The 25,774-nt window shown below is 40.6% G+C and overlaps 4 protein-coding genes across 5 annotated transcripts; 1 reads left to right on the top strand and 3 right to left on the bottom strand.

Annotated features, from left to right (window-relative positions):
- Positions 1–984: 984 nt before the first annotated feature.
- On the bottom strand, positions 985–3,065 carry LOC128453207 (glutathione S-transferase A4). The gene is made up of 7 exons (XM_053435960.1): positions 2,910–3,065; positions 2,694–2,816; positions 2,559–2,610; positions 2,190–2,322; positions 1,956–2,091; positions 1,415–1,540; positions 985–1,333 (listed from the first exon to the last, which is right to left on the bottom strand). The coding sequence occupies exons 2-7, from the start codon at positions 2,778–2,780 to the stop codon at positions 1,205–1,207; spliced, it is 663 nt and encodes a 220-aa protein (XP_053291935.1). The 5' UTR covers positions 2,781–2,816; positions 2,910–3,065; the 3' UTR covers positions 985–1,204.
- A 2,295-nt stretch (positions 3,066–5,360) lies between these two features.
- On the bottom strand, positions 5,361–7,767 carry LOC128453218 (glutathione S-transferase A4). Its single transcript, XM_053435976.1, has 7 exons — positions 7,606–7,767; positions 7,390–7,512; positions 7,255–7,306; positions 6,566–6,698; positions 6,328–6,463; positions 5,791–5,916; positions 5,361–5,709 (listed from the first exon to the last, which is right to left on the bottom strand). Exons 2-7 carry the CDS (start codon positions 7,474–7,476, stop codon positions 5,581–5,583), a joined length of 663 nt encoding a protein of 220 aa, XP_053291951.1. The 5' UTR covers positions 7,477–7,512; positions 7,606–7,767; the 3' UTR covers positions 5,361–5,580.
- Positions 7,768–8,344: 577 nt separating this feature from the next.
- LOC128453183 (serine/threonine-protein kinase ICK) lies at positions 8,345–15,360 on the bottom strand. The gene is made up of 14 exons (XM_053435927.1): positions 15,170–15,360; positions 13,734–14,003; positions 13,081–13,135; positions 11,918–12,039; positions 11,726–11,805; positions 11,513–11,645; positions 11,244–11,415; positions 10,965–11,132; positions 10,472–10,858; positions 10,096–10,304; positions 9,859–10,001; positions 9,549–9,665; positions 9,343–9,450; positions 8,345–9,203 (listed from the first exon to the last, which is right to left on the bottom strand). Exons 2-14 carry the CDS (start codon positions 13,832–13,834, stop codon positions 9,052–9,054), a joined length of 1,947 nt encoding a protein of 648 aa, XP_053291902.1. The 5' UTR covers positions 13,835–14,003; positions 15,170–15,360; the 3' UTR covers positions 8,345–9,051.
- A 2,063-nt stretch (positions 15,361–17,423) lies between these two features.
- fbxo9 (F-box protein 9) lies at positions 17,424–25,207 on the top strand. 2 transcript variants are annotated; one of them, XM_053435947.1, is made up of 13 exons: positions 17,424–17,627; positions 18,881–18,955; positions 19,188–19,307; positions 19,423–19,480; positions 20,164–20,263; positions 20,939–21,069; positions 21,171–21,285; positions 21,493–21,611; positions 22,018–22,108; positions 22,189–22,284; positions 22,447–22,500; positions 24,547–24,698; positions 24,784–25,207. In XM_053435947.1, exons 1-13 carry the CDS (start codon positions 17,625–17,627, stop codon positions 24,786–24,788), a joined length of 1,119 nt encoding a protein of 372 aa, XP_053291922.1. In that variant the 5' UTR covers positions 17,424–17,624; the 3' UTR covers positions 24,789–25,207. The 2 variants fall into 2 exon arrangements, with proteins under 2 accessions (XP_053291922.1, XP_053291921.1); XM_053435946.1 differs by having other exon boundaries at positions 17,425–17,627; positions 22,407–22,500.
- The last annotated feature ends 567 nt before the right edge of the window (positions 25,208–25,774 follow it).

The following is a 25,774-nucleotide window of genomic DNA, read 5'->3' as shown; positions in this document are numbered from 1 at the left end:
TGGAGCGAACCCTCGTTGTCTTTGGCCTTGGTGTTGCACTGGAATCATTTGATTATTTCTTCTAAAACTAACAACATATTTCCCCCACCTTTAGATGCAGAGACCTCTCAGCCATACGGTACAATGTAATCTTCTGTACACAGACTGTAAATAAAAGGCCTTTCCTCTTTTGTTCTTGCAGTTTGTTAATGGTGTTTCAACTTTTGCTCCTGATCATGGCGTGAGTGCATGAACAACACCGACCAGTCTGAGGAGACACTGTCGGCCTCTGAATGAACGAAGGAAACATGGTTCCCTGTCAGCACCAGTCATCTGCTACGTGTAATAACAAGCACTGACACGACAGCGTGATGTTTAAATGTGTCGTGTTTTGATAGAGTTCATTCCAAACCATCAGTAAATGGATTTGAAGCTTATTTTGTAGATTTTGTTATTTCCCACCAAATACTAAAAAACACTGATCAGTCACTACATTAAAAAACTGTTAAAACCAGTCAAACCATCACCTGCTTTAATACATGATCAGTGTTAAGTTTCCTGGGACCAGAATCCTTATACAAGCTTCCAGGGCCGGGTGTTCAAACCAGACTTAAGTTCAACATTTTGTAATTAACCTCTCCGCTGATCAAACCTTTTTTGTAAACCTTATGAATTTATATTGTTTAATTTATACACTGATGTATTCGCTCACAGTCGAGCAGCACAACAGATGTACAGGACATTTGTGGGTGTTATTGTTTGTCTTGAAAGTGGCCGTTTACAGTTTTGTTCTGCAGGATATTAAACTGAAATATTCAAATTACTTAAGTGTATTCCTGAATTCTCATATTCTATATCATTGAAGGGGAAATGATTTTAATGTATTTTTCTTTATCGCCAGTTTGAGTTTGATTCTTAACATTAGGATTTTCTTTTTGTGTAGCAGGTCTGGTGACATTCCATTTGTTTGATAAGAAAAAAATAAAATAATTGCAGCTTCTCAAATGTTGTCCAGAAATAGATTCTTTATTTAGTGGCATCTTCACTTTATTTAATTCACTGATTTTTATCAAAAATAACGACATCATTTCCTATGGTACCGAGTGGATTTGTGCTTTTGCCTCAGTGCAGTATTCATCGAAAAAGAAATTCATAGATCTGGCGGTTCTACTTGTCGTCAGATGTTTGAGGTGTGTACCAGATGTTCAACAGAAGCTGCAGGAAATTAAAACTTAGGTCTCAACACCTCCATGACCGTCTTCAAATAGGCGTCGTCTGGCTGTGGCTTCCTCTGGCTGCCCGGCTGCAGAAACTTGCTGAGGCCTGGGACCCGGCTCATCCTGCCCTGGAAAGACTGTAACGCAGAATTCAGATTTAGTTGTAACACTTTTTATATATCTTTTATCTCTTGGCTCAAACATTGTGTAACATTTACCTTGACGTTGCGGAAGTCCGCGAGGATCGCCGGGAACTTCTCCTCCAGCATCAGGGTGCATTCCATCAGCTGCACATCTGCACAGCTCAGTTTACCTCCCACCAGGTACACAGGTCCAGACAGAGCCTGAGAGAGTTCGGCAGAGACGCTCATCTCATTATCATAAACAATCACATATAATGATCAACGGGCCAGTTTTATATCATTAAGTGATTTTAACTGAGATGATAAACTCCGTCAAAGAGGATTTGTTTGCACTCCCTGTCTGTTGCTGGTTTGTATGTTTGTTAGCAACATTACGCGAAAAATACTGGATGGATCAGAATGAAACTGGGTAGAAGGATGCAGTGTGGCTCAGGGAAGAAGCCATTCAATTTTGGTGCAGATCCAGCATTTTCATAATTATAGGACTGATATTTATGAGTGTGTGCAGAGATAAAAACCTGGATTTAGTTCATTTAAATGTGTTTTCCTAAGGGGACGGTTGTGGCAGAGGTTGGCACCCAGTGCTATTTCAGATATACAGTAGGTGTATTAGTACCTTTTCAAACACAGGCAGATAGCGCTCCTTTGCTTTGGTTTCAATATTGTCCAGTTTGGGTTGTTTATCCTTGACAAACGGCAGCGTCATTATCATTTCCATGAGATCCATGGTTCCCTCTAAGTACATGTTGACCCTAAGGAGAAGCATCAACATTTTACCATAACACATCCATGTAGTAAAAACATCCCAGCACACAGTAATGAAATACATTAAGGAACGAGGGGATCATACATGACTTTGTCTTTGAGATCTTTGCCGTGGAGATTGTACTTCTCTGCGATGTATTGCAGGATCGCCTTGGTCTGAACGAGCTTCATGCCATCTATCTCCACCAGGGGAACCTGCTGGAACATGAGATCTCCGTCTGGAGAGCAGGAGACACAGAGGCAGGAGACACAGGGGCAGAGGACACAGGGTATAAAACATTAAGTCACCCATTGCACTATATCTGTGAATTTCAGCATCACGTGATACTTGAGATTATCTCCTGAAAAGGTTAAGATTGCTTCACGTTGAAAGAGGCTTGGTCTATTGTTGGAGAAATACCTGACACACCTTGGTGATTCTTTGGTTGAGGTAAAGGGTATGAAAACAACTCACCACTGAGGAGTTTCTCATACTGCTCCCGAGTCGTCAGGAAAACCTCTTCGAACTGTGAATGCAACAGAAGTTTGTTTGTTTTTCCTTCAAAAGCGAGAAAACTAGAGGAATAGAAGCAAAGAAAGGTTTATTCACCTCCACCTCCGCTGCAGCCAGAAGCCAGCGGATCGACTCCATTCTCCCTCTGCCGTCAAAATAAGTGAGAACAACTTTTCCAGCCATGGTTTGGTTTTTAGGGGGGATAACAAATCTGTGAAGCTAGAAATGAACAAAAAGGAGAAAACACTAATTAGAGATAAAACTGCCTGAACACGAGGGTGTAAATGTTAAATCTGAGTTAAGCAGACTTACACGGGCAGGGCTGAGTTCAGCTGTGGGAGAAGTGGCCGATGGAAGCAAAGTGTGAGTTGTTCCTTCAGAGGATACAAAAAAGGGTGAAGGTGTAGAAAAAACACCCAGGCTGTCATTGGTTGGTTGGTTTAGACCACGTGGCTCCAGAAGAGGGAGCCAATGATGAAGTGCTTGAAAGCGGTGAGCACGCTTGTCCATTCAAAAACTTCTCCCATGAGATACTCAGTCGCCATTGGTTAGATATCAGGGCTCGAGGTGACACAGGGAACGTGAGCTTCGATTCAAATCCAAGTTCGGTATTTTAGAACTACAGTAAGATAAGAAGTGACATTTGTTTCACCAACCAGGACACTGCTACAGATTTATTATGCGAGATGTGTAGCTGTGAAACACAGCTCTACTCTGGACCTCTGACCTGCTCTCCACCTCCTCATTTGCAGTGACATCCTCATCTTCATGTGACTATGTGACCAAGGGGGGGGGGGGGGGGGGGGGGGGGGTCACATGTTGCAGGAGAACAGGGCTTCTTATCATCTGTATATAATGATTATTGTAATTATAATAGTTTTTTCATAATGTATGTATATACAATTAGTGCAATTATATTGTTAACATAATCATAATCGTTGTTGTTATGATTATTGTATGTTGCTGTTACAATTTCTGACAATTACATCTATAAATATGACTTTTATACTTCATTATAAAAAACAGTCTGATACTGGATGAACCAGCTACTTTGTTGATATTCCAGAACTACATACTGTTGTATAATCTTGTTCTTTAAATATCAGATGAATTTTAGGCTGGCCCTAACACTCATGTGATCTCACCACACATTATGTAGTGTTCACTCTGCCACCCATTTCACTTGAAGCCCCGCCCTCCTGTGGGCTGTGCCATATAAGCAAATGGAGCAAACCTTTGTTGTCTTTTGCCTTGTGGCTGCAGTGGAATCATTTGATTATTTCTGCTAAAACTAACAACATATTTCCCCCACCTTTAGATGCAGAGACCTCTCAGCCATACGTTACAATGTAATCTTCTGTACACAGACTGTAAATAAAAGGCCTTTCCTCTTTTCTTCTTGCAGTTTGTTAATGGTGTTTCGACTTTTGCTCCTGATCATCGCGTGAGTGCATGAACAACACCGACCAGTCTGAGGAGACACTGTCGGCCTCTGAATGAACAAAGGAAACATGGTTCCCTGTCAGCCCCAGTCATCTGCTAAGTGTAATAACAAGCACTGACACGACAGCGTGATGTTTAAATGTGTCGTGTTTTGATAGAGTTCATTCCAAACCATCAGTAATGGGATTTGAAGCTTATTTTCTAGATTTTATTATTTCCCACAAAATACTGAAAAACTCTGATCACTCACTACATTAAAAAACAGTTAAAACCAGTCAAACCATCACCTGCTTTAATACATGATCAGTGTTAAGTTTCATGGGACCAGAATCCTTATACAAGCTTCCAGGGCCGGGTGTTCAAACCAGACTTAAGTTCAACATTTTGTAATTAATCTCTCCGCTGATCAAACCTTTTTTGTAAACCTTATGAATTTATATTGTTTAATTTATACACTGATGTATTCGCTCACAGTCGAGCAGCACAACAGTATTGATATACACCACGTACATAACACATACACATATTGACATATTCGCACACATTCCTTATACCTTTTACTCATAGTCAACACTTTATATCACACATCCCAGCTCCCTGATTCAGTTCGCACAGAGACAGTGAGTAGACCTTGGCCCACAATCTCTCCCAGATAGCACACTAACGCAGCTGCACTGATACAGCAACATTATCACCTCTGGTAACCATGACAACGGAGTGCACGTACGACATCTTCATCACGCGACATTCCAAGAGGATGAGGCACTGTCCCGTCTAGATGCAGCAGCCTCCATCTTGTTTCGACCAATCCAAGAAGAACCCTTGTCACGCCCAATATATCAATATATAATCTATGCGCGCACTCTGTTTAAGCGTCTTTCTTCCTGTGCAGCCTCCTGCGTAGAACTAGAGACCCATGCATGTTCAATTGCTGGACACCGCGTTTTCCTGACCTGTGACCTCTGAATAAACTTGCTTGACTTCAACTTGAGAACGACGACTCCTCTCCTTTGATTTCCACCCGCAACAACAGATGTACAGGACATTTGTGGGTGTTATTGTTTGTCTTTGCAGTTTACAGTTTACACTACCACTGTTTTGTGCTGCAGGATATTAAACTGAAATATTCAAATTACTTAAGTGTATTCGTGAATTCTCATATTCTTTATCATTGAGGGGGAAATGATTTCAATGTATTTTTATTTATAGCTAGTGTGAGTTTGATTCTTAACATTATGATTTTCTTTTTGTGTAGCAGGTCTCGTGATATTCCATTTGTTTGATAAGAAAAAGAAAGAAAAGAAACGGCAGCTTCTCAAATGTTGTCCAGAAATGGATTCTTTATTTAGTGGCATCTTCACTTCATTTAATTCACTGATTGTTATAAAAAATAACGACATCATTTCCTATGGTACCGAGTGGATTTGTGCTTTTGCCTCAGTGCAGTATTCATCTCAATATAAATTCATAAATATGTCTGTTCTACTTGTCGTTAGATGTTTGAGGTGTGACCCAGATGTTCAACAAAAGCTTGTTGAAATTAAAACTTGAGTCTCAACACCTCGATGGCCGTCTTCACAAAGAGGTCGTCTGGCTGCGGCTTCCTCTGGCTGCCCGGCTGCAGAAACTTGCTGAGGCCTGGGACCCGGCTCATCCTGCCCTGGAAAGACTGTAACGCAGAATTCAGATTTAGTTGTAACACTTTTTATCTATCTGTTATCTCTTGGCTCAAACGTTGTGCGACATTTACCTTAATGTTGGCGAAGTCAGCGAGGATCGCCGGAAACTTCTCCTCCAGCATCAGGGTGCATTCCATCAGCTGCACATCTGCACAGCTCAGTTTACCTCCCACCAGGTACACAGGTCCAGACAGAGCCTGAGAGAGTTCGGCAGAGACGCTCATCTCATTATCATAAACAATCACATATAATGATCAACGGGCCAGTTTTATATCATTAAGTGATTTTAACTGAGATGATTAACTCCGACAAAGAGGTTTTGTTTGCACTCCCTGTCTGCTTGCTGTTTGTTTGTTAGAAACATTACGCAAAAACTACTGGATGGATCAGAATGAAACTGGGTAGAAGGATGCAGTGTGGCTCAGGGAAGAAGCCATTCAATTTTGCTGCAGATCCAGGATTTTCATAACTATAGGACTGATATTTATGAGTGTGTGCAAAGGTAAAAACCTGGATTTAGTTCATTTAAATGTGTTTTCCTAAGGGGACTGTTGTGGCAGAGGTTGGCACCCAGTGGTGTTTCAGATATACAGTAGGTGTATTAGTACCTTTTCAAACACAGGCAGATAGCGCTCCTTTGCTTTGGTTTCAATAATGTCCAGTTTGGGTTGTTTATCCGTGACAAAAATCAGCGTCATTATCATTTCCATGAGATCCATGATTCCCTCTGAGTACATGTTGATCCTGAGGAGAAGCATCGACATTTTACCATAACTCATCCATGTAGTAAAAACATCCCAGCACACATTAAATAAGGAAATACATTAAGGAACGAGGGGATCATACATGACTTTGTCTTTGAGATCTTTGCCGTGGAGATTGTACTTCTCTGCGATGTATTGCAGGATTGCCTTGGTCTGGATGAGCTTCATACCGTCTATTTCCACCAGGGGAACCTGCTGGTACATGAGATCTCCGTCTGGAGAGCAGAAGACACAGAGGCAGGGGACACAGGGCGGTAAAACACTAAGTCACCCAGTGCACTGTATCTGTGAATTTAAGCATCACACGATACTTGAGATTATCTCCTCAAAAGGTTGTTAAGATTGCTTCCCATTAAAAGACGCTTGGTCTGAGCACACAGAGGAGTTACTGTGTCTATTGTTGGACCAATACCTGACAAAACCTGGTGATTCTTTGGTTGAATTAAAGTGTAAAGGAAACATATCTCTATGGGTTGGACAGAATTTGACTCAAAAGCAGGGGTCGAATAATCTACAGAGTTCTTCTTTGAAATCCCATACACAATAAAATAAATAAATAAAAACACAGTGGGAAATAGTCTCAGCTGATCCAGACATCCATTGAGTAAAACCCTTCATCTGATTACATGCTATAGTTAAAATAAAGTGAGAGGCGTGTTTTCCAGCCGATAGGTGGCGCTAATAATAAAATAACTCACTGAAAACTCTCACTGATTTGGAAAACACAGAAACTACTTTTTATTTTTAATCAGCTGTATGCAAACAACTCACCACTGAGGAGTTTCTCATACTGCTCCCGGGTCGTCAGGAAAACCTCTTCGAACTGTGAATGCAACAGAAGTTTGTTTGCTTTTACTTCAAAAGCGATAAAACTAGAGGAATAGAAGCAAAGAAAGGTTTATTTACCTCCACCTCCGCTGCAGCCAGAAGCCAGCGGATCGACTCCATTTTCCCTCTGCCGTTGAAGTAGGTGAGCACAACTTTTCCAGCCATGGTTTGGTTTTTAGGGGGGATAACAAATCTGTGAAGCTAGAAATGAACAAAAAGGAGAAAACACTAATTAGAGATAAAACTGCCTGAACACGAGGGTGCACGTTTTAAATCTGAGTTCAGCAGACTTACACGAGCAGGACTGAGTTCAGCTGTGGGAGAAGTGGCCGATGGAAGCAAAGTGTGAGTTGTTGTATAACTTTATTCCTTCAGAGGATAAAAAAATCCGGTGAAAGTTGAGAAAACACACAGAGGCTGTCATTGGTTGGTTGGTTGGTTTAGACCACGTGGCTCCAGAAGAGGGAGCCAATGATGAAGCGCTTGAAATGGATTAGAACGCTGCTCTTGTGGGTTGTGTCCTTGTGCCATGTAAGCAAATAGAGCGACCCTTTCTTGTCTTTGGCCTTGTGACTGCACTGCAATCATGTGATTATTTCTACTAAAACAAATCCCCCCCCCCCCCCATATTTAGATGCAGATACCTCTCGGCCATTCAGTACAATGTAATCTTCTGTACACAGAATTTATATAAAAATCCATGTGATGCAAGACTGACCATAACAGGACTGTAAAACAATTTAACTTGTGATGATGTACGATGAATTTAGAGCCTCTGTCTTTTTTCAAATCACAATATATACTAAATATAGTCAAAAGCAGATTTCATTGTATTGCGTTTTTGACTCTGGCACAAATAATCAGAATAATTGCATCACTATATTCTTGCACGTATAGGATTAACAGTGACCTGGATGAACCTTTCGGAGCAGATTAATCCTGCTGCCCCTCCTGTGTTCACCCTGTTACAGCCACTGAGCGAGGTGTGGAGAATGGACTGTTATATAATAATTAATAAAAAAATATTCACACACTCAGTCAAACATTTAATCACAATCAATAACTGGCTGTTCAATAATCACACTCCGATTGGCTGAGGGAATAAAATGTGTTAACATGGATCATTTTACTGGTCAAATGTAAACAGATTCATAAACATGGCAACATTGCATTAATTTGACTGAAATTACCGCCCGGCCTTGGATTTCATCTCGAACACAGGATGCGCAAATAATAGCTACAAGTTGACCATTATGAAACAATACAGCAGGAAAGTAAAAAAAAATGGCTGAACTGTACAGACGCAAAATAATGAGTTTGACCAAAAACAAGTCACACTGAAACTTTCGTAATGTTACAATATGCATTTATAATGTAAACAGGTTGGTGAAGAGTATTCAATAATAAATCTGATTAAAAAAAAAAAAAAAACTGAAGGTACAGGTGTCAACTCTGTAGAATAACAGTGTAAGTCACAGAGATAGAAAATAAAAAATAAAACACTGAGAAGAAAGACCCGGGGTTTAAATTTTGGCCAGTTGCATTTTGCTGTACACATACTATACACGCACAACTTGAGATATTTGACAACACACAACATCCATGGTACACATCATGAAACAAAGTTTATTGCTGTGTAAGATGTATGTACACTTTTGGATTACAAAATAACTAGGCCTACTCTTTGGAGGTGAAAGAGTTCTTGGGAGCGCCGAACAGATCGGAGCTCCAGCGAGGCCACTAGCGGTGTCCATATTTGGCAGACCAGTCTGGTCGCCCGTGGATTGTGTGGACGGGCGGGCGAGGCAGCAGACCCGGGTTGCTCTTGTTGGCCAGCGGCATGTTGGCAGAGGTGTTAATCTGACTCCGGCCAGACCGCCATGTTGCATAATCTAAAATGACGATAAATACACAATGATCAATGAAGACGGCAAGACCTAGGGGAGACTCCTTGTTGGCTGGATAGCTAAAATAGTTTATAACAGTTAAAATAGCATCACAGAAGCTCACAGCTTGAAATTGTTCACTCACTTGATGCTGTTGATTCCTCTGAAGGACCCTGATGTCCTCTGTGACCAGCAGAACCAATGTCTTTTTTGTAAAACGATGGTATGTATCCACCTGGGATCGTATTTGTACCTGATATTTAAAGCAAATACAGATCTGTTAAACTTGAACACAGTGAAAAGTGAGAACGATGAGTGGATGTGACAGTGTAAGATGTCTGTGATGTTCACCATGAGCTCCTCTGCTCGGCAGAGTCCCTCCAAACGGAATACCACTGTTTCCCCAAAGATGGCTTCCACTATAGTCTTTACTGGCATTAATGGCGACATTCTTCTTTGTACTAATGCCTGACAGGAGATATAAAAGGTTTAATATTTATATTTTCCTCTGAAATAAATAATTAAATAAAACAGGTAAGGGTGAGTCATTAATAAGTGAAATAAAGCGTCCATCAACTGAGTCCTTAAAAGTTATGTTTGTTTTTATTAGCGAAGGCTCCTTGTCCTGCTAAGAAACTTCATAAAAGATAGAGTAAGTTACCAGGTAAATATCTGGACTGCCTCAGGTAATGTTGTTTGGCAGAGGCCGTTCTTGATGGCTCTTGATAGGCTGCAGTCTTGTTCAGGTTTAAAGGTGCATCTTCCTTTCCGCTGGGTCGACTGAAATCCAGAACAGTTCCATATCTGAAAGACAGAGGGCAGTCAGGATCCTGTGTTGTGTTCATGCATTATATTACTAAAGCATTGAATCTGGCTTGAAGACAGATCATAACCTCACCTGCTCAGTGCGTCCTCCTCCTGCCTCGACTTCTCTGTGGAGAAGGGTTTTTTCCCCAGTATACTTATTGATGTCAGATCTGGTTCTTCATACTCGTCCCAGTCTTCACCTTTATGGTGACCGGTGCCATGGCCCCAACGGCGACGCCCTCCCTTAGGTTTCAGCTGATAGCTCAGTAGGTTGGCATTTTCTGACTCCTCTCGGGTTTGCTAGGAGAACATCAACAACACCAACCGTGCATGGGAGGGATATATGCAAAATTACATGTTGGAAGAAGCAACTTGATCTGATTTATTTGTGTTGGAATTGGAGGCTGACAGGTACAGTAAATAGTATAACAGCCAGTTGTATGTTTCTATGCCAAGCCCAGACTCACCTTGCTCTGCAGATTTCTGTCTACGATATAAGGTAGATGGCTGGGTGGAGTCCCTTCAGTCTGTTCCTGTTTCAGGATGTGCTTCGGCTGCTGTGCTCGCGTCATCTCCGTGTGCCGGTGGTACAGTGCCGCCTGGGCGGCTGCAGATACAGGGGACGGCTGGATCTGCTGGAGAGGCCTGGAGGGGGAGCAGTGTTGGTTGGGAGGTGGCGGCTGGGTGGGGGGGAGGGGCTTGAGTAGCAGGGGCTGCTGCTGCTGCTGCTGCTGATGTGGTGACTGTGATGGAGCCTGCAGCGGCACAAGACACGGCTGAGGTCGGCCCTGCTCCAGGATCTGCTGAGGGGTGCCCAGAGCCTGGCCTACCCGGAAGTAAGGGTACCTGAGAGCCTGAAAAGATAGACAAACGAACAAATTGGACAAAGAACAGCTGTGTGTCTGTCTCGTGTGTCTATGTTCAGCTGTTAAAATGTTTCAACTGCAGGTCAGACTGTACCTGGGCAGAAGCTGGTCTCTTCTTGGGATCCCACAGAAGCAGATCGGTCATCAGATGGATGGCTTCAGGACTGGCATTAGGGATGAGACTCTTCAGATTAATGGGAACACACTGAGGCCAACGGAAGTTCATGGCACTTGCCAGCTGAAATCCCTCAAGCCAGTCGTTCTAGAAGGAAAGAACGTATGCCGTCTCATGCTCCACATACAACTCCTCTATTCACCTGAAGCTGGACCATATTTTATAAGTGAGATTCCAATGCAGTGTGTTTCATCATACCTTCTTTGGCGTGCCCAAAACTTGGCAAATCTTAAAGATGGTGTCTACTTCACTGGAGCCTGGGAAAAGAGGCCTGAGGGTGTAAAGCTCCGCCATGATGCAGCCAACCGCCCACTGGTCTATGGGTGAATTGTAGGAAGTGGATCTGAGGAGCACCTCAGGGGCTCGGTACCTGGTCAGAAGAAGAGTTGGGGCAGAGGCTTGAATGCGCTCAGCCATTGCACATGCTTTCATTTAGGTCAAATTATGAGTTGGCTATGTTCACTCACCATCTAGTTGACACATAATCTGTGTAAGGCGGTCGAGATCTGATCTCCCTGGCGAGTCCAAAGTCTGCTATTTTTACCAGCTCAGGGCCCATGCACAGGAGATTCTCAGGTTTCATGTCCCTGTGAAAAAACCCTAACAAAGAAAACATGTACATTTTTTAGAACATAAATTTTTTATTTGTGCCACACTCCGTAATCTTAACACAAACCTACCATGTTTGTGAATGAATGTGAGCCCCTGCAGTATCTGAAACATAATGTTTCTGACTGCAGATTCAGGAAACAGACGAGCCCTGCCCTCAAAAAAACAGAACAAAAACTCAATCAGATATGCAACGTTAAGCATTTACCAAATATAGTTATAAATGTAGAAATAACAATGCAAATAGTAAAAGCTTTACTAACCTGTCTTTCATTAGCTGATATAGATTTTCCTTCATGTACTCAAAGATAAAGTACAAGTGGTCGTTTTCTCGAATTACCTCCTTCAGCTTGATCACATTCGCATGATTGAGTTTCTTTAAGGACTGAAAAGGTAAACGAGAGGTTGTGTTAGAGTGTGTGGAACGCATAAAGAAAAAATGAATGGTAGAAATAAAAAGCGAAATCTAACCATGCTGGATAATACACACAAGTCACTGCAGCACATTCAAAAGCAGCTTACAACTAGAAAACAAATGCCTCTTGGTAAAACATGGCTTGTGTAGTTTGGGGGTAAATGCTGCAATGGTAGGGTTTATGCTGACAGTTTAAAAAGGGGGGAAATAAATCAAGTAATAGAAAGCAGGATGGAGATTCGGTACACTGCTCCCATGCACTGGGATGATAAAGGTTTAACCATGCTATGTTTTTAGTAAGGAGGAAAAGCTGGAAAGGGAGTTTGAGATACTATGGTGTGACATCATGCGGTAATTATAATCTACTCAGTGGAACTCTAAGGACCAGCATGTTCTACACGTTTTTTGGGCTGCGTTTAAAGTAAAGCTCCGGGAAAGGGGGTGTGTGGGCCGGGGATGGGAACCAGGGCTGAAAACTCAACAGCACACGAGAATCACCTTCTACTCTCTCAGCTGCTGTGTGACTCTGAGCTGCGAGGAAATTTAGACGGTAACATACTGAGGTGGTGTGAGAAGAAACAACAGAAAGCTGATTTACTACATTTGACGACTGAGGCCAGAACATAGAGAGTTGAACATATCGTCAGTAAATTATCTAAAAATCATCAAGTTATCATGAAGTTATTTATAAATATACAGTCGACACCAAGAAAATATAACAAATAATAAAGCAAACCACAGTGATGTTTCATACCTACACCTGGAGAATGAATCCAAGACTGACCAGCCAGATCAACATTACATGAATACAGGCCCATACAAAACTTAAATTAACTTGATCAATTATATGCTCAGTAAATATGGACTAGAGTCTCTTAAGTAAAGATGAAACATCAGCTGTTGATATGATTCTAGAACAGGGAACTCCCTTAAGATGATTTTGGGCAGATTTTTGCTTTTCTATTCTTATGTGTATAAACTGTTAAAAAAATATAGAAAAGATAAACTCACCTTGACTTCACGGAGGTTCATGCATTCTTCCCAGGAGTAGAATTTTCTTTTCATTCTGAAAACAGAGCATTCCGGTTAAGCAATTTGTTGGAAATTACATTAAATTGCAGATCAATCTTTTGTTTAACTGCTGTTAAAGGTTCAGTGTGTAGAATTTAATGACATCTAGTGGTGAAGTTTCAAGTTGCAGCTACGTACCCCTCACCTCACCATCCCCTTCCAAACATGAAAGAGAACCTGTGGAAACCTTCAGTTGTCATAAAAACTCAAAAGGTGTTTAGTTTGTCCATTCTGGGATACTGTAAAAAATGTGGCGGCCTCCCTAGAAAGAACCCGCTCCTATGTATTTAAATATAAAGGGACCATTTTAGGTCAAAGAAAACAATTTTTTTTACAATTGAGATGAAACACCGTAGTGATTATTTTATATTCAGTTTGTGCCAAAAGATCCTTTACCTAAATCTTACACACTGAACCTTTAAGTCTTAAGAAACATAAAACAAAAGCCCACGATTGTTGACACCCAGGAAGACGCCCCGCAATGTTTTCAAACAGGCCGCTGGTTTTCAGAGAAAAACAATACACAATGGGATGCAGAACATCATCACGTATTGCAGATCGCAGTGAAACCCACACAACTTCCAGATACTTACTTCTTTATGGCAACTAGTTCTCCCGACTCCAGACAGCGGCCAAGAATTACCGAGCCGTAGGTGCCATCCCCGAGCTGTCTGATGGAGGTGTACCTGTTCATTGTGCTTGTCCTTCCATAGCAGTGTGTGGAGGCAGATGATAACTGGGCAGAAAGTAAGAGACGTGTTCGTTTCCTGTTGCTGAATGCAACCAGATTTTCCTGTGACAACAGCAGAAGACCACGGGCAGAGCTTGAGGGCTCATGGTGTCATGGACTTTCCTCCTTGCAGCTGAGAAGGTTAGAGATAGAATGTTCAGAATGAGGTTAATAGTGGGAATATTGCTGCCCATGTAAACATGTACAATTCCGTGCAGCTTGATTGAATTTCAAGGGACTGTTGGACCATGTTCTCTCTAACGTGCTCTAGTTTTCAGTGTCACACAGTTTTGGTGCTAGCATTAAGGATTGGGGATAAGGATCAGGACACTACTCCAAAGAATAACACAGACAATTAAAGCCCCACCCCTCCCCATAATCCAAATTTATTTTTGCTTTATGTTACTTAAAATGTTGTTTTCACATGAATCTGCAGAAAAGGTGAGGCTACTTCAATCCTTGATTTTAAGGTGGAGTGAGATCACAGTTAGTTTATGATCCAATATGAAGTCCGATGTGTGAAGTCTCCGGTGCACACCCACTGCTCACTTAGCACATGTGTAATTCACTCAGGACTCTATCCTCAGTAAAGTAGAAGACATCTTGTTGGACCCGTCAACTTCTGATGGGATTTGCATAGTCCCCGATTTTTGATCTATTTTCAATGAAGGAGAATATGTGGAATCAACTAGTTACCAATGAGGTGATCCTACTTGTTTTAAAAGGAAAAGCCCAAATCACATACACACACACACATGCACAGACAGATTTAACACAATTAAAAGAAACTGCTGCCTCCATAGAGATGAGGATGAAAAACGTTGCAGTGGTCCTCTAAGCAGTAAACATCTTTACGCTAAAATGTCTTGTAGCACACGTTACAGACGTTAAGTAGCTATCACAGCTCCTGCTTGCTAAAGCAATACAAGCTAACAGCCTCGACCTCCTCCACCACCACCATGGTATTGATATTCTGTCATGTTTGGGTCGTATGTAGCTAACGTTAGCAGCCGTGTTTCTAGTTAAGATAGTGAGAGGAAGCTAACGTAACGGTTAATTAGCACTAAAGGTCCTCCACTCCGTTAGCTTCGGTGCTTTTGGGTGCGATAACCATCTATGGCGATAACACTACAGATGTGCTAAGTTAGAATTCGAACGATGGCTCTGCACAGTCAGCGGAAGCAGATCCCTGACCGCATCGCTGTTGTGGTAAAGATGTTTTGGCTCTGATGCTTTAAAAAAATACAATATTTTACATTGAACAGTTTCCTCACTAATTAATCAACACACATCACTCACCCTCCTCTCGTCACATCGACAACAACACATAGCATCTGTGGTGAAATGTCTGAGCGGAATAATCTGCTCACTGCGATCATAAGCGCAACCTCGGTCTATCACACACATCTAAACAGACACACATCTACACATCTACACGTACACACATACACACATGTACACACAAGTAGATGTTCAGACAGGCCCTCTGTTTATTGAACTCTCGCGTTGTTTTCTCGCGGTTTCATCCCAACAAATCACAGCTCTCCAAAGACACAACAGGAGCGGAAACATATATCTGCCTTCTCTATGTATACACCTTGTGCGGCATGAAATAGTCCGGTATTCAAAAGAATATCTAATATGACATTTGGCTCTTTGCCTGTTTCAGTTTAGACATTATAAATGCAGGCCGCAGTTAAACTCCTTTGAATGAAAGACATTGATAAATAGCACGATATTAAAAAAAAAAAAGACTACGAAGACGCGAGAGACTTGAGGGAGGATTCAATCTTGCTTTGCATTCACCTTGTCAAATCTCAGATAGGAAGAAGGTCCAAAAGTGTTTCAATATACCATAAAGAGTATTTGGATTTTTTTCTGAATGTAAAGGAAGACCAGTGTGATGATATTTTACGGACACATTCAATATTTTATTCGTGAAAATTGTTTTTGTAATTTTAGGTAGTTCTTCTCATGTACAAGGGGTTTGATTTGTTTTTTTGTTGTAGTAAAAACAGGGTGAAACACCATGAGTGTCAGTTGAGGCTCACAGACGAGCATTTGTATCAGTCGGACCTTGACACCGCGGCTCCATCCCCTTATTGCTGCTGTGCACTTTGGCTCAGAACTTCATCATCAGATCAATATTTGTTTTATAAATTGTACTGATTCGTCTCTTTCGTGGCTGATGTACTTTTAGACAACTGCCTCGTTTTGGGTTAGGGTTTGAGTAGTGCTTTCTAACATTGTTAAATAGTGCTTTATAAATAAAGTTTATTATTATTATTATAATAAAGTAGCAGTTTCTTTATACAGGATATTTTAGCTTGATTTCAAAATGCAAGTGGAAACGCATCGTCCATTTTTATACACATATTATGCTTTTCTTCATGATCTATTCAGTATGGGGCCATAAACAAACAATACAGCTGAAATATTTAATAAGTCAATAAGTGCATTGTGGAAAATCAGGACAACAAGTGGCAAACACATGAATAACTGAAGCAAGGCTGATAAATTGCTCTTTTTGACCACCTGTGCAGTGGTTTAATTAAACCATGTTTCATAAATAGTCTTAAATGAGCGTGTGTCCAGGCTGATTGTAGAGCATTTTACTATTTACTTTTGTTGTAAAGGTCTGTTTTGTATGTTAATAATGCAGATGTTTATACTAAAAGTACCATAACATCGCAATTAAGCCTGAAAACATTACATTTAATGTGCCGTTGTGGTATCTGATTTTATTGGATGGAAATGTATAGATTTTATGTGTGTCAGGCATGGAAGCAACAAAGTGGCTTGATTCCGCCCCTTAACAGTTTTGAAAATCAAAGTTATTTAACTTCTGTAGATAATGCAACTTCTACTCTGCCTTACATCATCAGATCTTTCTGAGATTTCAAATGTTTGATAAAGTCCAGGCCTGACAACATCTACAGTCCAAATGTCAGTCTTGGTCATAGCGCCACCTAGTGGGAACAGGACACTTAAATTCATTACTTTCACGTAAACTCTCCTTCCAGGTTTAACAGATCAAATCTGGTCAAAATTATTATCGGAGCTTGATGATGCTCCAGGGTGAAGCTTCAGATTTTTCAAGAAACTTCATTGCCCTTCATCCCTATAAGATTAATTGTGATGTTCATTCCCTATATTATGGTGCAACGTCCTATGTAATATCATGTATCAGTCAGCACTAATTGTTGTGATTGTTGATGTTCTCATTTCACTGCTGCAGAGGAGCATTCTCACAAGTCTTTCTGTCCTTGCATCGGTCGCTGTAATTGAAATGTTAAACTGCCCCATGTTCTCCATTACACAGCGACAATCCATGTTCATCCCCTGCATGTGTTGATCCATTCACACAACAGAGATGTCTACTCCAGCCGGATCCAGACTCCAAATCCTTCTTCTGTCCTGTCCTCGAAATACACAAACTTATTCCCAGCATCGTTTCCTGGACGAGTGACAGCCCAGTGAGGTGGAAGTTATTTAAGCGGAGATAGGAACAGTGCAGCTCCTGACGAACAGCACGGCGCCTCTTCCCGACTCCCCCCTTCTCCTCTCCGTCTCTAGCTTCCTCACTCTCGGCCTGACTTCCTGTGAAGCTCGCGGCCTCTCAGCGTTATGGCTGCATTCCTGCGAGCTCGTAAATTTGTCCGTAGTGTTGTTCGCTTCTCCGACCGTGACCTGTAAGACGCTAGTATCGATCGCGTGTGAGGAGAGCAGACCCAGAGTTGCAGACTGAGCCGCCATGGTGGGTCACCGCGCTTTCACCTTGTTATTCACGGGGAAACTAGTTAGCCAGCGAGCTAGCGAGCTAGCCCGAAGTAGCTAGCGTCATCTGCGTGTCCACCTGTAGTTCCCTGTGCTCGACGTGCCTCCGCTAACTAACAGCTAATCGCCAAACTGTGTTTGTGTTTCTGTGACCTCAACTTTGAGACCAGTCCATTTTGTAAACAACACTCACGAGTCTGTAGCAGATAAATAGTTAATTTAGTTTAAGATGCTAGCATTACCGTGTGTAGCTACTCACTGTTTGCCAGCATTTACCACAGCAGCTTCCCGAGCTATTTTTAACGTCAACAGCTTTTGAACAAGTACAACACATAAGCTGCTGGAGTAAAAACACTAGTACAACACTTTACATTTACTCCAAGACATGTTAAAGTCCTCAATTGGAAGAAAAGAAAAAAAATAGAAACAAAGCTGGGAGAATAATCAGGAACTGAAGGTATTTCAAGGCAATGTCCTTAAAGCAAACACGGTTTCCTTCATAGTGTTTATATAGTACATTTCTTATTATTGGATTATTATTAATATGTAAACAGCTTTTTGATTGACGTGGAGCTTATTATCAGCTTATTGTCAACTGATACATTTATTGATTGAGCTGTAAACGGTGATACAGAGAAATTGCCCTTTTTTCCCAATTCCGTTTTTAAAGTATATTGTTGTTATGATGGATTAATCTGTAAAAAAAAAATCTTGCTTAAGAACTGATATAATTACTGATTGAGCTTTAAAAGTGGAAACGTTTTAATTCCATATCACCACTTATATATTTACTAACTTGGACTAAATTAGCAAAGTATCATGAAAAGTTGTACTTTACAGATTTGCGTTTAATATACTTTGTTACATTCATTATAATGCCTGACTCCTCTCTGCATTATTTGCCTCATCTTACATTTGTGATAATAATTGAAGGATTGGGCGATGTATCTTCATGTATACACCACACTGAAATGTCGAGTGGCTAGGTTGTGCAGTAGACAACGAAACTACATGTTACACTGATAATAAAAGCTAGATGTGCATCACAAGAGTTAAAAACAAACCTTAATTTGCAACACATTTACTTTTTAGTGGATTTAACTGCGACCTCATGTGCAAGAAAACCCAACACATACAGAGATAAACAGACAACTGCAGTAGTAAGTGAATTAGTTAAATGTAATGTAACGGGTTGGATGAATTTAATTTATGCTTCACCTCTTTGTTGTAAAGGCTGAAGAAGACGCAGCAGATATTGGAAGTACAGTTGAGGATGAAGATGAAGGTTCAAATGACTCGACTGTTAAGGTGAGACATCCGATTAACATTTTCATTTCTATTTTCTAAAATGTTTTATCTAACATAAATGTACAAACTGCAGCTTTGTCTCAGCCCTTCCGGATATGACATACCTTTCCTCTCTTGAGCTGTTTTATGAATCAATTCTCAGTTTTTCACTTCAGAAACAGCTCTTGCTGAAGCAATGCTGAGAACCATAAAGCTCAGGACTTTTTTGACAGTTTAAAATGTGTTGCTGCAGGAGCTCAATGCATTCAGAGTTCAGTGGATGTCCGAAATCAAACCGAACTCCGCAGCAAGTGACCGACTGCTGCGAGTTAAAGGTCTGAAGAGGAGCCAAGAGAAGGCTCTGGAGGAGAAAGTAAGTTGATAAATAATTTCTTAAGGTTTAGGTCCATCTCTTTGTGTGTTGTGGAGTGCTGCAACTGAAATTCCCAGTGCTGTTGGAATGACTGAGCTGAGTCATCTTCCCTCAGGCCACAGAGCTGTTCTTGAGAGCTGTTCAGGAAGAGCAGAATGGAGCTGTCTATGAGGGTACGTTTGAGAGGACAGATTCCTTAGAAATGAACAAGTCCCATAGTGCAAAGGCTTGCAGAGTCAGGGACTTCTTTTAAATCATTTCTTAAAACCCATTTTTATAGACTTGCTTTCATGTGATGTGATGTCCTGTTTTGACCCTTTTTATCATTTTTTCCCCCAACCTTTTTATTTTACTTGTTGATGTATTTTAATTGTCATATTTGTGCCATTATGTGTTCAAGTTTTCATGTGACAAAGCTCTGTATTAATTCATTTAATTTGAACACTACCTTGTTTGCAACCACCTAAACGTGGTTGTGTGGCCTCCGGGTCACATTGCATCCTGCTGATGGTTTATCTTATCTATTTTTAATCAGCTGTCAAAGCACTTTGTAAACTATGTTTTTTACCTTAATAACGTTTATTATTATTATACTTAATTCATCAGCTCATGGAAAATTCCACAAAATATATATTTTTTTAAACACAGTTATTTCTAACCATCAGTCATTGTCTTGGATTAAATGTGAACGATTTCATTCAGTGGTTATAGCCATTGAAAATAGATGAGAATGTTAAAAATCGATTCAAATGGTTTCGTAAAGTTAGTATGAAAGATCTAAAAAAGTGAGTTATATTTCTTGAGCTTTTCAGTTGCATCTTTTTCCCTGTTCATGAATTGATGTCTTAACTCACAGCTATCAAGTTCTACCGCATGGCCATGCAGCTTGTGCCTGACATCGAGTTCAAAATCAACTACAGCCGTCCTCTGGATGCCGACTTAGTTGGAGGAAAATAGTAAGCTGCCTTTTTTATCATCTATTAATTCACTTAATCTGAGTCTGCAATGTTTCAACACGCATCGAAAGGTCTGCGCTATGTTTGTTTGTTTGTTAGTCCATTTCTTTATCACTCGCAATTTTGTGAACAAAATATCTCAGGAATACTGAGGAAGTTCCTTAACATTTGGTACAAACACTTGGACTCATGGATGAACTGATTCGATTTTGTTTTTGGTCTGATGAACGAGATATCTCGAACACCTCAAGAGAATTCCTTCAGATTTGGCAGAAATATCCGGTTACACTCAAGGGTGTATTAATTAGAGTCAAAATCATTGTGACTTTACATACCATATTTTTGGCCATAACTCCATTGAGTTATGGCCAAAAATATGGTTTGGTATGCATCATTGCATATAGTTATGACGATAAATACTTATACCATTCATCCTCATTTTTAGATTATTATCTCTAACAGAATAGCTGTGTTAAATGCTGAAATCCTATATTTTAAGCCATTAGCAAATCAGATTCTAAAGTTGAACAGTCACAGGTTGGATAATCTGTTTAGACTCATTCACACCCACATCAAACTGGTTGTTCCATGCTCTGGCTCATGTCTGGAAATTGAGTGATATCGTGTGGGGAAATCTCACTTCTGAAACTGAGCATATTATTAAATTTGTTGCAGCATGGAGGACAGTGATGTTGAAGGTGAGATTGAAGATCTACTTGCCTACTTTGAGCAGCAATTCACCTTGGAAAGCTCATTTCCAAAGATCTGCACTCCTGAGTTGGAAATGACTCGGATGCACATTTCAGGTAAAGAAAACCCCCCGCTGTTTTCTAAGATTGAAAACATGTAAACAAGTCATTCTAAAATTGTATTCATTATAATCATTTCCTGATTTATCTGACTGCAGCCTTGCCGCGGGAAATCCTGATGTACATATTTCGTTGGGTTGTGTCAAGTGATCTGGACATGCGAGCCCTGGAGCAGCTCTCTTTGGTTTGCCGGGGTTTTTATATTTGTGCAAGGTGAGCCCCGCTGTCATAGTAGATTAAATGTGCAACATTTTATTGACCAACAGCTTGCTTTTCTCAAGAGTTTGCCTCTCTAACTGTTGATTTGGGATCAGATAATTAGGATGTCAGTTTTTCTATTCTTAAAAGCCACTTATGTGTATATTCTTTTAGGTTTACTCGATCTTTACAACTGTATTTTCACTTTTAATTTCTCTCCAGAGACCCTGAGCTGTGGCGATCAGCCTGTTTAAGATTGTGGGGACGGAACTGCACCAAACTTGTTCCCTTCAACTCCTGGAGGGAAATGTTTCTGCAAAGGCCACACGTCCGTTTTGATGGTAATGAAGCAAAATGAATATCAAATACAAATCTAGACTCTGCTCCGTCATAGTTTATGAGACCAATACTGATTAATAACCCAATATACCAATATATGTCTCAATGCAAACTAGTGCATCATATATCCATGTCTGAAATGTAGTGCGAAGCTGCAGTTTCGAATGTGGTTGCTCTGAAGAGAACCGACTTTATTAACACTGATGATCAACACAACCACAGGAAAATCAAATGCGTAAGCATTTTCTTAATATTGCACTTATGTTGTGTGTTGATGTTGCTTCTATAGGTTAATATGGGCAAATGGTGCTGCCAGTGCACTAATAAATTACTGTTCAACTATTACTACACTGTTCATCCTCTGAGTAGCTATGACTAGATGTTGAACTTTGCATATTATTTTCACAGGTGTGTATATCAGCAAGACATCATACATGCGTCAAGGAGAGGAATCACTGGATGGATTTTACAAGTCCGTGCACCATGTTGAGTACTACAGGTACACGTTTCTGACTTTAATCGTTACTTTTGATTGTAAGTTGAATAGATATCTAAGCTAATTGTTCTTTCTTTTCTTAGGTACCTTCGGTTCTTCCCTGACGGCAAAGTCATGATGCTGACCACCCCTGAGGTCCCTCTGTCCATCATTCCTCGCTTGCGTACCAGGAACACTAGGTCAGACCCTCTCTGTTTTCTACTACCTCAGCAAGAATGCAAGTTGCAACATAAAAAAAATATTTATATATTTATTAAATGCCAGCTTCTTTTTTTTTGCACGATTGTTGTTCATTTAACAGAATGGATTCTCTTCTGGTCGGTCATTTCCGTCTGTCACAGGAGGCAGACAATCAAACCAAAGTTTTTGCTGTCGTCTGCAGGAAAAAGGAGGAGGTGAGAATAAATATATACATACTCTAAGCCAGTGAATTTCAACCTTTTTTGAGCCGCGGCACATTTTTTACATTTACAAAATCCTGGGGCACACCACCAACCAAAATGACACTCTATGGACTAACACAGTACATATAATACATATAGTTAGTAATATAATTTCTAAATGTATTAAAAAGCACTATTTTAAATTATTTCAGCCCTTTCTTACTCTTACCTTTTAATGAGCACAAATTGAACCAGATTTATGAAACAATCTTTGATTTAACTATTTAACGGAGACATATTATACCCATTTTATCACATTTGATATGGTTCTTTGGGGTCTTATTGAAATGTCTGTAACATATTTTGGTCAAAATACCACAAGGATCATTTAAAACAGGACCTTTTAACCGATCTAAAACCGATTGACCTGTTTTGAGTGCCAATAGTTACTCCCGCCGTTTACCCGTGCTTCATTGAATTTCTTCACTTTGACATTCAGAGCACTGGGCAGAAATCACATCGCGTCAACACCCACCGTGGGCCTTCGCAATGCTTTGTTTTAATTAAACAGTCGGATTCCCCTGGTCCGCACCAGTTCTGGCTGCTAGGCGCCAGCCGAGGCGCACCGCCGGAAGGGGCCCCCCCCGCGAAAACGGAGGGTTCCCCCAGCGGGCGCTGTAGCTGAGGTGATCCGCGAGAAGGGCCCGACACGCGTCCAGAGTCGCTGCCGCCGACCGCCGTACCCGGTCCCCTCCAACGGCCCGCCTTCCATATTGCTGGTCAAAACTGACTGTCGCTTCTCAGTCAAGTGGTTGTTCTCTGCAGAACATGTTGGCATAATTTCCTTGTGTACATCATCACCTGCACAATAGTTCACTCCACTGTCAAAATCGTACAGGCACATAATACCATGAAACACATCATGGTATATACTGTAATAAGGATATCTTTGATCATCGGCTTAATTTTCAGGTGCAACTAGAACTTTAGTAATCAAGGTTGAGTTTCACACATCTGATCACCAATCACACAGTAAGTTTACAGTTTTTCTCAATTGCTTTAGCCCACTTCACGAAACAGAAATGACATTCTCAGAGCTCTAAGTGCAATTGGCAAAATAGCCCATATGGTTCAGCACAACTACATAGATCACCTTCAAAAGGTCATATCTCACTATGCCAAATTTTAGTTTTGATGTGCTTATTGTTTGACACATTATTTGTGCTGTACACATTTTCTGTTACTGTAAGCACAATGTATGGCAATTACTGTAACAATTTCCATGGCAGTATGAGTTCAATAAAGTATTTTATGTGAAACCTTGAATTAATCTTTTTTCTGTTTGATACACATAATATTCTGGAAAGAAAACATCTACTGTAATCATTCAGTGTCAAAGGACTGAGCCAAGATTGAAATGTGCACATGAGGAATATTTCTATGGTCCACTGCCATACTGACAAAACATCTAAACATTTTGACCTGTAGTGTTTAAACAATGCCAAAGGGACGTTCACTTTTCATTTTGGGGGCACTGACTATTTGTATGAGAAAAGGATTTAGTTTTGACTGATGAGTTTGCTGTTTTGGGAGAGATATGACCTTTTGCAGGTGTGCTAAGGAGTTTTGCTGAACCATCTATGTTATTTTGGCAAATGTATTTAAAGCTTTGAGAATGTCCTTTTTTTTCTGAGAGATGAGCCACAGCATTTTAGAAGAAACTTTTCGTTTTGGGGGCACTGACTATTTATATGAGAAAATGATTTGGTTTTGAAACTTGAGTTAACTGTTTTGGGTGAGATATGACCTCTTGAAGGTGATATATGTAGTTGTGCTGAACCATATGGGCTATTTTGCCAATTGCACTTAGAGCTCTGTGAATGTCATTTCTGTTTCGAGAAATGAGCCAAAGCATTGGAGAAAAACTGTAATACGTTAATACTCACCTTTATACGTTAATACTCACCTTTTTCTAGGTTTTCCAAGAAGCATTTAAAGGAAAAAACACTATCTGTCAGTTTATGGCTCACGTTTTAAACTGCATACTTTTTTTTACAGAAAGGAGACTTTCAGAAGAATCGGTTCTGCAGGCGGAACCCAGCTACCGAAACTGAGCACATCTTCCACCTGGGACTGCATCTGTCCTCTGGGGGGCGCCAGATTTCCAATAAGCTGGTGTGGATCCACCACTCCTGCCACAACACCTACAAGTAAGAAACAGTAGCACCCGCCATTGTGGATAAGTCAAATTATTTCACTTGTTTATTTGAGAGTTGATGTGAATCCTGTTTTCAGGCTGACCGGGGAAGCGGTTGTCACTGTGTTTGACCTGGACAGGATGTACACCCCCTTCTCCTTTGCACGTGTGAAGACTTACACTGCTTTCTCCGAGCAGCCTCTCTAAGCATCATGGGGACGTGCATGTGACCCACAGAGACCACAGCAAACAACATTTAATAAAATGCATACTTCTCTGCCGGTGTAATTTGTGCTGCATCTGGATAACATATTAATTTAACCCTCATGTTTCCTCCAATGCGAGCGTGTTAAGTTTCAGGTATTTGATAGACAACTACTTATTTTCTTATTTCAGAAATGAAAGCAATGTGTTGAGAGCTAAAATAATTAGCCACCCTTCCCCCACCTGTCTAAGCAATGAATGTTTATACTGTTGTCTCATGGTGCACTTTCTCCCTCTAATAAACAGTGGTGAACAGAACACGGTCTTGTCATTGAATCTATTTTATGGTAAATGACTGGAATAGACAAACACAACTCAGGAAGACACTGGGTACATTTCAGAATAAGTTGTTACAACAAAAATGCAACAAACCTGTAGTGATGTGTAACCAGGCAGCATTTCTTCATTGGATTAACCTCATTCAAGGACACATTTCCGACTGGAGACCTTGATGCTCTCCTGCATGTGAAAATATGATCCATCTCTGTGAAATTCTAGACGTCCTATTACACAACCTCAGTGAAAGACATTGCTGATGTGATGTCAGACTTCAGCATCATTTGTCTTCTTGCCGAGGACGCACAGGGTCATAATCCATGTATTACATTTTCTGGGAACCAAGCACGGACAGATGAAACAGGATTTGCAGAGGGGGAAAAAAACACATGAATGTGAAAGTTTTATTGGATTAGGCTAAAAGTGATTTGTGGCTTGTTTTGGTTTTTCAAGTAATCAAATAATAGTCTGTAGCAAATCCCAAATTAAAAAGTAAATCCTGCTGTATATAGACAGCTGTTGCTACAATTGTTATGAGTTAGAATAGAA

Source organism: Pleuronectes platessa, chromosome 12, assembly GCF_947347685.1.
Source record: "Pleuronectes platessa chromosome 12, fPlePla1.1, whole genome shotgun sequence".
NCBI classification, from domain to species: Eukaryota; Metazoa; Chordata; class Actinopteri; order Pleuronectiformes; family Pleuronectidae; genus Pleuronectes; species Pleuronectes platessa.
The sequence above is the reverse complement of the archived record's forward strand: the minus strand, read 5'-3'. Positions and strand labels throughout refer to the sequence as shown.

What these genes read in the sequence shown, in the direction of transcription:
- LOC128453218 (XM_053435976.1), bottom strand. Translation starts at nt 7,476, where the DNA reads ATGGCTGGAAAAGTTGTGCTCACCTACTTCAACGGCAGAGGGAAAATG. An exon ending in TGGCTGCAGCGGAGGTGGAG is followed by an intron (nt 7,307 to 7,389) that starts GTAAATAAACCT and finishes TTGCATTCACAG; the next exon opens with TTCGAAGAGGTTTTCCTGAC. An exon ending in GATCTCAAAGACAAAGTCAT is followed by an intron (nt 6,464 to 6,565) that starts GTATGATCCCCT and finishes GCTTCTCCTCAG; the next exon opens with GATCAACATGTACTCAGAGG.
- LOC128453183 (XM_053435927.1), bottom strand. Translation starts at nt 13,834, where the DNA reads ATGAACAGGTACACCTCCATCAGACAGCTCGGGGATGGCACCTACGGC. An exon ending in GAACTAGTTGCCATAAAGAA is followed by an intron (nt 13,136 to 13,733) that starts GTAAGTATCTGG and finishes CTCTGTTTTCAG; the next exon opens with AATGAAAAGAAAATTCTACT. An exon ending in TATCAGCTAATGAAAGACAG is followed by an intron (nt 11,806 to 11,917) that starts GTTAGTAAAGCT and finishes TTTTGAGGGCAG; the next exon opens with GGCTCGTCTGTTTCCTGAAT.
- LOC128453207 (XM_053435960.1), bottom strand. Translation starts at nt 2,780, where the DNA reads ATGGCTGGAAAAGTTGTTCTCACTTATTTTGACGGCAGAGGGAGAATG. An exon ending in TGGCTGCAGCGGAGGTGGAG is followed by an intron (nt 2,611 to 2,693) that starts GTGAATAAACCT and finishes TTGCATTCACAG; the next exon opens with TTCGAAGAGGTTTTCCTGAC. An exon ending in CGGACTTCCGCAACGTCAAG is followed by an intron (nt 1,334 to 1,414) that starts GTAAATGTTACA and finishes TCTGCGTTACAG; the next exon opens with TCTTTCCAGGGCAGGATGAG.
- fbxo9 (XM_053435946.1), top strand. An exon ending in GACTCGGATGCACATTTCAG is followed by an intron (nt 21,070 to 21,170) that starts GTAAAGAAAACC and finishes ATCTGACTGCAG; the next exon opens with CCTTGCCGCGGGAAATCCTG. An exon ending in CACCATGTTGAGTACTACAG is followed by an intron (nt 22,109 to 22,188) that starts GTACACGTTTCT and finishes TTCTTTTCTTAG; the next exon opens with GTACCTTCGGTTCTTCCCTG.